Source organism: Orycteropus afer, unplaced genomic scaffold (genome assembly GCF_000298275.1).
Source record: "Orycteropus afer afer isolate SDZICR_OR568_19922 unplaced genomic scaffold, OryAfe1.0 scaffold00071, whole genome shotgun sequence".
Lineage (NCBI taxonomy): Eukaryota > Metazoa > Chordata > Mammalia > Tubulidentata > Orycteropodidae > Orycteropus > Orycteropus afer.
In genome coordinates, this window is record NW_006921658.1 from 9339279 (window position 1) to 9351712 (window position 12434).

Sequence of the window (12434 nt, forward strand, 5' to 3'; positions counted from 1 at the left end):
GGCTATGCCCTCAGTCACTTTAAATATCTAAAATGGCTGCCATGTGTAAATAATCAAAATGGCTGCACCCTCCAGACAGTGGAAAGTCAACAGCTTAGGCTGTCTCCCTCCATGCTGTTTCCCTTCCTAATCATTAGCACTAGTGCAATTGTCCCTGCAGCCCTTGGTGACCAGGGCTGATCTTTAGGTCAATTCTCAGGTCCCAACACCACTCTGAAATATTCAGGCTTTTGGTCCCGTCAGAGTAGCTGACAGTCTTCAGTCTGACTGTCTCTGTACTCACTGTTTTCCTTCAGGTTTTTCCACTAGTTGGTGCCTAGTCCACTTCTGTATAGTTCCTTTCAAAGCTCAAAGCTCCAGGATTATCTTCTTATCTCTGTTAATTGTTTTTTCTTTTCTTTGTTGAAGAGGGTCTGTGTCACTTGTCTGCCTGTTCCTCCATCTTACCAGAGTCATTCTAAAGAATTTTAAGGGAATTTCATTTTTTTAAATCAATATGAGTTATGTGTTTTGTGTGCTTTTATCATAATTTATAACTACACATTTGGGGTGTATTTTAGAAAACAACAACAGAAAAAATTAACTTTCACTGTTAATAATGTTCACCACCTGTAAATTAGAATAGACTAGGAAAATATCCACCAATGAATGAAGAAACATGTATTTCTCATTGAACTTCTCAGACTCAATTTAAGGAAATTCTGAAATATTTCTTTTGGCAATTCATCTGTAACTAAGTCCTTGTCTGCATTGCCCTCATCCAGGAGGCAGATTCTGGGATACTCTCCACTCTGAATCTCTGTCTGCCCTCCTTCTACTCTATGTACTGCCAATCAGCAGCCAATACTGCCTACTGCCATGCTGCAAAAAAACTCAGTACTTCCCTTATTTGGCCACATAGCTTAACTGTGATGGCTACAAGACTCCAGCCGCCAGTATGTGTTTTCCCACAGGTAGTTTCAGTGGCTTCTGGTGAATGGTTTCTTATATCCTATTGAGTGAGAGAACCTGTGTAGGGAATCTTAATATCTTGTTTAAGATTTAAAAGGCTTGTATTGTATAATCCATATTTTAGGATAGAGTATGACCAAATTTGTAATGTGTACAGTATTCCTCAGGAAAACCTCCCGACAAACATACATCCTTCCCTATTTCGCATTTCCCCACCATACAAAAGTGCCCACGCACGCCACACACACACACACACACACACACACTATACATCTGAAATTAGTATCACACATGTGTCAGAGTAATCTGAGTTCCCTGTTGCTATATTTTGTATCTTTTCAGTGCCTATGTAAAGGTCAACTTTTTAATTTTACTGTCATTTACTATTTGTTCTTATTATGGTTAATATAATATCTATAATGCAATGGGGAGCTCTGGTAGCATAGTGCCTAAGGTACCTGACTGATAACCAGAAGGCTGGCGGTTCAAACCCACCAGCCACTCCTCAGAAGGAAGGTTGGGCAATCTACTTCCGTAGTGACACTGCCTCAGAAACCCAAGGAGGGGTCACTATGAGTCGGGTCCAACTTGACGGCACATAACAACAACAACAACAACATAATGCAATGTATGTCTGTATATAATAACTTATCAAATGTTTGCACACATTGGGTTTAAATCATTTGTTCAGTAGAGTGGCAGAAATGCCTCCTTTCAATGTTGTACAGGAAGAGTATAACATTTATAGAACAACCATCCCATTGTTGTCAAGTTGATTCCAACTCATAGTGACCTATAGGACAGAGAAGAACAGCCTCATAGAGTTTCCAAGGCAGTAGATCTTTATGAAAGCAACTGCCACATCTTTCTCCTGCACAGTGGCTAGTGAGTTAACCATTGTGCCATTAGGGCTTCTTTTCAATAAAAGCTAGCCAACCACATTTTCAGTTAAAGCTCTTAAAAATCCTCTGTTCTGCCCCTGAGTTAGAGGACAAGTTTCTAGAGAAATTCCAAGCCTGGAAAGGGACCAACTAATAGTCCCTTAGGCTTCTCTTGGGGTTATCTTAGCTCTGTGCTTTTCTGTATATAACCAGTCACATACAACTGATGCATTGAGACTATACATTAATTATTTCTTTTCAAGACTTCTCTTGGTGTTTTGGAACTCAGTGCTAACTTCTTCTTTAATCTCATCTGACATAAAAACCAATTGGAGATTTTAAGAAGGTGATGTGTAATTGATACTTTTATTCACAGGTGATTTTTCTTTAACTAGAAGCATTTATTATTCTGCTTTGAAATTTTTATCAGCTTAAGCCACAAAAGTGACATTCAAAATGAATTAGATCAGTAAAAGGTTATCTAATCTATTGACTGTGTGAGAAGTTATTATGCACTTGTTTGAGACAAAGAACTCCCATATCCTTTTTAATGCCCTTGGGTTGAATTAGGTAGAATGAAAGATTTTTTTTTTTTTTTAAACTAACTTAAAATATTATTGACGCAATGAGAACTTCATAGACTCTGAGTTCTGAAGGAGAAATATATATTTTTTTTTCTTATTTTTGTACTATCTTTGATTTGCAATTTATACTTATAGTCTGTGTTAGAGGACTCTTAAATGAGCCATTCATTAAGTATTCCTTTTGTTTTCTCATTCTCCAGTTAAATTCTGGAGCATAGAAAAATACTTGAGTCATTTTGGAGTTAAGTATAAACAAAAAACCCCGAACTCACTGCTGTCGCATCGGACCCAACTCATAGCCACCCCTCCTTGGGTTTCTGAAGCAATATCACTATTGAAGTAGATTGCCCCATCTTCCTTCTGAGGAGAGGCTGGTGGGTTTGAAGTGCCAGCCTTCTGGTTAGCAGTCAAATGTCTTAGGCACTACACCACAGTGTTCCTGGAATTAAGTATAATAGACTATAATATCAGAATTTTAGATAAATAATATATAGTGAAAATAATGAGATGTGATGAAATTTTTTAAAACCCCAATGGAAATTTGTCAGTTAAATATTATGATCTTTTATAAATATTTTGTAAAGATTTTCAGAACTGGTTTAGGTTTTGGTAGTGAAAATATTTACTTAAAAATAATTTTGTATTTATCTTTTTTTTTTTTTTTCAATTTTAGGGACAGCCCGGTCCTCAGGTAAGTGAGCTCTTTTCTATCAAATTAATTCCAGCATAGAATTCCCCAATGTGGAGGTTTTTCTGCAATTATCTTCAAAAGATATAAAAAAGCTGTAAACTGGTAATCATGACACCACACAGTAGACCAAATATTTCCCAGGGGTGAAGCCTTGGGGCCTCTTCAGGGCTGTGTGAGCCACATCAGCTGTTGGGCCAGATGGTAAGTTTAACAAAGTGCTATCATATAAAGCAAAACTCTTAACTGATCTGAAACAGTGCCACAGAACTTTAACGTAAGATAAAATGGCTTAGTCGACATTGGTATGAGCTGGTTTGCATTAGGTACTGATTAATCATGTACTAATAATGTTGTTGTAAATCCATGCAGACTAATTATTTAGACTGTGATTCTGCTGGCTACTTTTGATTCATTATAGACAGATATTGCATTTGTTCTACATTTTTAATATAAACCAATTGCTGACGGTATGATTTGTAATTAAATGTGAATATCTTCAACAGATCTTTTGAGCCCTCAGTCATATGGAAAAAAGAGAGCAAATTTTAGGAGGGGGAGGAATGTGTATAAAGATCAAAGTATAGTGTAAGACAGGAGTTGTCAGAAGTGAAGAGTCAGTAAAAAATAACAAAACACAAACTCAGTATTAATACTAATTGTTGTATAGAAGAGGCTATAGAGAAGGAAATAAAATTATTAATTATTTAATTTTGATGCTATAATAGCTGTAAATAACCTAATTTTTCACTGAGCTTCCATTGAGCTTTTCATTGTTTCTCCTTGATGTACCCTGTGCTGTTTCTGTCTTAGACTGTTTTGTAAATATTCTTAGGATGTCTTTGTCAGTCAGTATTATGAATGAATTAGCTATTGTGTGTCAATTCTCAGACTAGACCAAGAGTTTGTTCATGAGTTCTGTATATGAGGATGATTAATAAAATAAGCAAACAAACAGCAAAAAACAACAAATCCCACATACTTCAGTATAACAGTCCTTTTTACACTAAGCTCATGAGAAAAGGTTTGACCTTTCGTTAATTTATATTGATATCTGAGAACACTTCATTATTTGTGATTTTCACTCTTATATTCCAAGTTATTGGGGAGGGGGAAATCCCACAAGAGAAAATTATGTATGTTCCCTAAATTTGAAACTGCTGCATTATAATGGGATGAAAACAAAGTAAAAGCCCTGGGAGCTATTATTATCCTAATTTTATATATATATCTATATATAGATATATATATATATAGATATAGATATAGATATATATAGATATAGATATAGATATAGATATAGATATAGATATGAAACAGAGAATCAGATGAGAGAAATAGCTCACATAGAGTGACACTGTAGAACAGGGAGCAAACGTCAAGTCTAAGTCTACAACATTCATTCCACTGTAGCATCCCCTCTCTGAAAGAAGAAAGTGAGCCAGCAGATGATAAAAGAAGGTGGAGTGTTGCTTTTGAGAGATTATAGTCTTTAACACATTTTAAATTTTAATAGGATTTCTGTTTTAGCTTGGATCTCCCTACTGAAGAAGACTTAGAGAGAAGGATTTGAGTCTACGCAGCTTATTAGGGAGATGACCCCAAGAAGCTTGTGAAGAAGTGGGGAAATGACAGGGACAGCAGGAAAACCAGAAATGTATGCATTTATGAGTGGGTTACTCCTGTAGACAACTGGGGCTCAGGTGCTGGGAAACTTGTGAGAGATTGTGTAGAACATGCCTCAGAATCACCGCACTGATAGGCAGGGCTGATGTGTTTATCCACTAACTTCCCTTCCTTCGTTGTTGAGAGTTGTGCCTGAGTGTTAACTCCCTGGAAATTCTGGTCTGTCCCAGGCAGAGATCTGACATGCGCCAACAGCCAGAGGAATGCAGGAGGCCATAGGGACCTAGGAGATCTGTATTCTAGATTTGTGTGTGTGTGTGTGTGTGTGTATGGGGGGAGAGAGTGAAGAAGGTATAGGCAGGGCACATGCATATGCTACAACATCTAAGTGCAAGAGTCCTATAGACAAATTGAAGAGTGGAAGATTTGGATATGGATGTAAAGACGTAGGAAATTGTACATATAAGGCATACTATTAGTTAATGCACTTGACTGCTAATCAGAAGGCTGGCAGTTCAAACCCACCAGCCACTCCTCGGAAGGAAGGTTGGGCAATCTACTTCTGTAGTGATACGGCCTGGGAAACCCAAGGAGGGGTCGCTATGAGTTGGGTCTGACTTCACGGCACATAACAACAACAACAACATTAGTTAATGAGATGCTAAAGAGAGTAACTGTGAAAAGAAGAGCACAGGATAATTGGGTATACAGGATGGTTAATGAGCAGAAGAAACATAAAAAGAAGAAGAAGCCAAGAATGGAAAGAACCAGGAGCATTATGGGTCACTAAGACTAAGATTCAAAAATATTTCGTGGTATCTTCACATCAAGTTTTTACTATGGCTCTTTAGAAAAATAAAGTCTACCTAACTACCCATAGTTGAAAATTTTAGGAAACTTGCAAGGAAGAGGGGATTGGCATATTCAAATGGTAACTTGCTCTTGTTTTCCTTCATTTTGGCTTTAGTGGACACTTAGATCACATGATCATTTGATTCAAAATGTCTTACTAATCATGGCAAAGGAAATCAATGAATTCAGGAAGGATAGGTGTTAGGTAGGGGAAATGTGAAGCCAAGAAATACTCTTTCATTGTCTTTCCCTGGCAGAAAAATTAGTTTTGTTGCTATGTCCTCCCCAAAAAGTATGACCCATCTCTTATGACTACATTATTATCATAATATGTTTCCAAAGAAAATTCCATTTAAAATTTTTACATTAACCCTTTTCTAATGAATTTTTTCATCTAGTACTTGGTGGTCATTAACTTTGCTTTGAGATTTTTACAAATTATAGATGAATTTACAAATTCTCTCCATCTATATATAGGCATACCTCAGAGATACTGTGAATTTGATTCCAGGCCACCACAATAAAGTGAATGTCAAAATAGAGCAAGTCACATAAAAATTTGGTTTCCCATTGTGAATAAAATTTATGCTTACATGATACTGTGGTTGATTAACTGTACAGTAGCATATGAAAAACTTTGAAATATGAGAATTACCAAAATTTAATATAAACACATGAAGTGAGCACATGCTATTAGAAAGATGGCCCCAATAGATTTGTTTGATATAGGGTTGCCACAAACCTTTAATTTGTGAAAAACACCTATCTACAAAGCACAATAAAGTGAAGTACAATAAAACGAAGTACACCTATGTTTCATTTTCTCCAGTACCTATTGTAATGTGTTGACAACTTCACATTCAACTTGTGTTAAAGTTGTCAAGGATTTCATTCTAGTTGGATCAACAAACAGTGTCCATGGAAGTAGCAGTCAAGAAATCAAATCTTGTATTGCATTTGGCAAATCTTTTGCAAATACATCTTCAGAGTTTTAAAAAAGAAAAAATGTCTGAAAAAAAAAAGATGTCACTGATAACTAAGAGGTGCCTAATCTTTGCAATCACTTTATATGCATGTGAAGGCTCAAAAAACCAAACCAAACTCACTGCCATTGAGTTCATTCAACTCTTAGCGACCCCTCATTGAGTTTCCAAGGCAGTATCTCTATGGAAGTAAATTGCCCAGTCTTCCTTTTGAGGAGTGACTGGTGGGTTTGAACCACTAGTCTTCTGGTTAGCAGTCAAATACCTTAGGCACTATGCCACCAGAGCTCCTATGTAAAGGCTGGACAATGAAAAAAGAAATCAGAAGAAGAATTGATGCATTTGCATTGTGCTATTGGAGAAGGGTACACTGTGGACTCTGAGAATGTACAAATCAGTTAGAGAAGAAATGCAACCAAAATGCTCCTTAGAAGCAAGGATGAAAAGACTTGACTCATTTACTTTAGAGATGTCATCAGGAAAGACCAATCACTAGAAAAGGACATCATATTTAGTAAAAGAAGGGGGTCAGTGAAAATGAGGGAAACTCTCAATGAGAGGGATTGGCACAGGAGCCACAAAAGTGCACACAAATATACCAATTGATCATGAAGATGGCACAGGACTGGGCAATGTTTGTTGTGTTAAACTTATGGTACTCATGAGTTGGAGCAGATTGATGGCCACTGACAACAATTAACAACAACACTGAAATGTATTACTTTCCTAGCCCCTAATCTGCTCTTGGGAAATTTCTTTTGCAAGAAAGTGGACTTTAAATAGACTTTTAACTCTAAGAACAAATTGTATCTATCTAAATTATAAACACTTAGAAATGTCCTATGTAGTAAATGGAATTATCAATATATGCATCAAAGTTATGGAATTTATATAATTATGTCTATATTAACATCTTACCGTGAGTCTACCTTTCCTTGAATAAATTTTAATAAACTATACATTAAAACTATTCCCCAGACCATTTAAGTACATGCAGTGACTGAGCAAATTAGCAATATATATTTAAAATTAGATAATTTTATAGGTTTATAAATGATTAAAATGGCTTTGATCTTATCCACTTAGTGTAGTTATGGTGATATTGTTATTTGGGGGTATTTGTTATCTTGAATTTCTCTTTATTATTTTGCTTAAAGCAGATATCTACTTATATCTTAAAATATCTACTTTTTCAACTTCCCCAGTCTTAGATTTCTGAACTAAAACTCCTTCATAACTTTCTTTTGTTATCTATCAAAGACTCATCGTGTCCTTCCCCAGTCCTCTTTTGGTCTTCTTAGCACATATTGTCAGCTATGGGGAAAGGTAAGGGCATGAATGTAAAACTTTGTTTTTACCCTTTCCTCCTCACCTTCGTAAGAGGAGAGGAAGAAAGAGGCTGTCACCTAAACAAGCTTTCTCCAAATTTCCTTTCCTGGTCCTCAAACCCAAAGTTTTCTACCTCTTCCCCCAGTTATAGCCACTTCAACAGATGGTCTTAGCTTGCCCACCTACTCCACTGAAAATCTGTACACACTCTCTCATATTGAATGGCATTGGTGAGAGAGGCTTTTCTAAAGTCCCAAATTTCAACTGTTAATGGATTTTCTATTAAAACAGCATTACCAATAATTTTTGGTTTCTAGTATACAGCAAGAATCATGCTTAGGAACACTAGGAATCACATGTTGTTGTTGTGACTATGTGCTGTTGAGTCGAATCCGGCTCATAGTGCCCCCTCCTTGGGTTTCGGAGGCGGTAACACTATGAAAGTAGATTGCCCAACCATCCTCTCGAGGAGTGGCTGGTGGGTTTGAACAGCAAGCCTTCTGGTTAGCAGTCAAGTGCCTTAGACACTACACATACTTATATTAATATTCCTATGGCAAGATACAATCAGGGTTCTAAGCAACTAACTTTCCAACAAAGAATCCTAAATGGTTTTATCTTTAATATTTATTTAAAGACTTGGACAGAATTATAATTAGAAACTTTTGATTCATATGCAGATATTTATGTCACTGAGTTTTATCTTGCCCAGGTTGAACATTCCCACATCATCTTATTTACCATATTATACAATGCAAAGTTCTGCTTTGGAGAGTGAAAAAATATGATATTTCACATTCTTTAATAAGACTAACAAGGTTTTATGTTTCAAACTCATGGTAAAAAGGGAAAGTATCTAATATTCAGGGAGTTCTTATGATCATCTTCCTAAACTTGGAGACAGATTACGTGGATTTAGCTTTGATTGCTAGGACATTGTGAAGAAGACTAGAAAGCTTAGTGGCAGTGAACTCTGTTACAGTGACAGCATGAAATCAAAAGAGAAAATAGACCTTAGGGAAGAGAGGTGAATCTTTGCATTTAGCTAAATAGGTGAGAAAATGGTGATGGTGAACGGGAATTAGAAAGAAAACAAGATAATTCTAGCAGCTGTGGTTCAGGTGGAAAAGAGGCCAGGGGAATGAATGGTGAGGATGTTGATGTGATCCACTGAAAATCAAAATCTTATAGAGGAAAAGGGATGAGGTAGAAAGAACATTGCCGGAAAGGCTTGGAAAAAAAATCATTGGGTAAAAAGAAGAAGATAACAACTGATGATGGTGTAAGTAGTTTAGAAAGAAGGAAAGAAAATTAGAAAAAAAGACATGAGCATAAGTACTTCAAATTAAAGGTAATGAGTCACTCAAGAAGTATTTATTTAGTCTCAGCTATGCACATGGCAATTCATATGATTCAGTGTAATGCAGATTCATTTACAGTGTGTGTAAGGGAGAGAGGACATTGGTGGTTCAGTGATAGAATTCTCATCTCCCATACAGAAGACAAGGAGCTCTCGTAGCATATTGCCTAAGTACTTGACTGCTAACCAGAAGGCTGGAGGTTCAAACCCACCAGCTACTCCTCGGAAGGAAGGTTAGGCAATCTACTTTCATAGAGATACCACCTAGGAAACCCAAGGAGGGGTCGCTATGAGTCAGGTCTGACTCAATGGCAAATAACAACAACAACATACAGAAGACACAGGTTTGATACCCAGACAGTGCACCTCATGCACAACTACCACCCATTTGTCGGTGGAGGCTTAGGGTGTTGGTGTGATGCTGAACAGGTTTCAGCAGAACTTCCAGAATAAGACAGACGCAGAAGAAAGGCCTGGCAATCTACTTCTGAAAATCAGCCAGTGAAAACCTTTTGGGTCATACCAATTGATCCTCAACTGCTCACGGGGTTGGCACAGAACCAGGCAGTGTTTCTTCCATTGCATATACGATTGCCACGAATTGGGGGCAACTCAATGAAAGCTAACAACAACAGTACATACAAGGCATAATGCTATGGCTGTGCAACTATGGCAAACAAGGCAGACATTGTCTGTTCTTGTGATAGTTTTTTTTTCTTTTTTAATATTAGTAGTAGAATGAAAATGTCAATGTTCTGGTTACCTAGTGCCTCTCTGACAAGAATATACCACAAATGGGATGGCTTGAAGAAACAGGAGTTTTTTCTCTTACAGTTTGGAGGCTTTAAGTCTGAGTTCAAAGTGCCGAGCTCTAGGGCCTGGGTGTGAGCCCCTCAACCTTCGGCTTCACCTCTGCCATCTGCTCCCGGCCCACTGGAGCTAGAGGCATCTCTTCACTCAGGCAGCTACTGGCTGCTGAGACTACAAGCCCAAGGTCAACAAATAAAGTGGCACAGTCCTGATGTTACCAAACAACACAGCAGGCCATTGATTCAAGTCTGTTGAAAGTCCCAGGATTGGCAGAGCATGGCAGGCTGCTGAACAATGGCTTGACTACATGCAGGGTTCAAGCATGCCATAAGCTGGAGACCATTCCCAAAGGTGTTTCTTCTATATGGGAAGCAGACCACATACCCAAAGGCAGCTACACAGCTACTCACAGAGGATTTCACCATGGAGTTGATTACAAGTCTCATCATGGGGAATACTACATCCAACTGCCCAGCCACTCAACCAGGCCTAGCCAAATTGAACACACAAACTTAACTTCCACAGTCAATGATCTGTCAATTCTGGCAGACCTACCACTTCTGTGGATGATTTTAATTTCACCAAGTCTTGTCACACATCTGCAAAAGTGTGTCACCCGCAGGATTGATCTGGACCTTAAATGTGATACATTTTATGGAGACCCTAGGAGCTTTGGTGCAATAGTTAAACACTTAGCTGCTAAGTAAAAGTTCAGCAGTTTAAACCCACCAGCCACTCCATGGAAGAAAGATGTGGTACTCTGCTTCTGTAAAGATTACAGCCTTGGAAGACCTATGAAACAGTTCTTCTCTGTCCTATAGTGTTACAATGATTCAGAACTAACTCAGTGGCAACAGGAAGGAGACCATTGTCCAACATGTACATGACTGGGATTAATAAATTCACTGTAAGGGTGGTAAAAATTCTGATAGTTGGATTTCTGTCCAGATCCAGACACCTCTGTTGTGGTAACTTAGTCATTACCTGGCTTCCTGTGCTTAAGTTCCCTTTCCATATTACTCTTGTCATCCCAGGTCCACCTTTTTTTTCCTCTCTGTTGTTACTGTTAATTGCATCGAGTTGATTCTGACTCCTGGCAACCCTGTGTGTCACAGTAGAACTGTCCTCCATAGAGTTTTCAAGACCATGACCTTGTGGAAGTTGATCACCTGGCCTGTCTTTCAGAGTACCACTGGGTAGGTTCAAACCATCAGCCTTTTGGCTAGTAGTCAAGTGAAAACCATTTATGCCACCCAGGAAGTCCTATCCTTTCTTCTCTCTACTAAAAGATAATTAAAATATAGGGCTGATGCTGTGAACATAGTTATAACTTTGCTAATGACAGACAGAACAATTAAGTTCCTCTAGCTCACTCTGGTAGCATAGTGGCTAAAGCACTTGACTGCTAACCAGAAGGCTGGCGGTTCAAACCCACCAGCCACTCCTCAGAAGGAAGGTTGGGCAATCCTACTTCCGTAGTGATACTGCCTCGGAAACCCAAGGAGGGGTCGCTATGAGTCGGGGCCGACTCAACGGCACATAACAACAACAACAACAACAGCTCACTCTCCAAGGAGCTCTGGTGGTGTAGTGGATAAGGCATTTGGCTACTAACCAGAAGGTCAGCAATTCAAACCCATCAGCTGCTCTGTGGAAGGAAGATGGGGTGATCTACTTCCATAAAGATTTACAGCCTCAGAAACCCAATGGAGGTCACTATGAGTCAGACTCAACGCCATGCAGTGAGTTTGGTTTGTGTTGCACTTACTGCCCACCTGGCAAGATTACAGATTTCTACTTTGACTCTAGCTTCCCCGTTGCCATTGTGCATACTGTTAAGACATGCTTGTTGCCTGGCCATTCATTGCTGCAAGAGAGGCAAGTTAGGAAAGTGACTATTTAGCTTTTTCCTATTTCTACAGTGGAGGCATGGAGGGCTGGGATTGACTGCAGTGTCAGCTGATACCATCTTGTCACTGTCTGCCGGATAAAACTTTTCTGATATAGTTCTTATTTTGGTACTCTTCTAACCCTCAAACCTTGATTTTCAGTATCCTTAACATTTAGGCTACAATAAAATCTAAGTCCTTGCCTCACTTTCAACTCCCTTATTTGGCCTGTTTTTCTAGCCACATCTACCATTAATTTTTTTTATTAATGTTTTTCCTGGACACTATGCTTCACCCAAATCAAATAAAACCATTTAATTTGTTCTCTTCAAATCTGTTTCATTTGCCCTTTCTTAGTATAGTCTTAGGAGCTCTGGTAGCGTAATGCTTAAGGCACTACTACTGGTTAGCAGCCTTCTACTCTGGTAGCATAGTGGCTAAGGCAATTGACTGCTAACCAGATGGCTGGCGGTTCAAACCC

General features: G+C 38.4%; 1 protein-coding gene across 1 annotated transcript in view; it reads left to right on the forward strand.

Annotated features, from left to right (window-relative positions):
- Positions 1-12434, forward strand: part of COL25A1 (collagen type XXV alpha 1 chain) — a 783871-nt gene that overhangs the window by 454175 nt on the left and 317262 nt on the right. The window contains exon 5 of the mRNA XM_007940758.2: positions 3090-3107. Within this exon, the coding sequence (XP_007938949.2) occupies positions 3090-3107 (18 nt within the window). The remainder of the gene's footprint in view (positions 1-3089; positions 3108-12434) is intronic.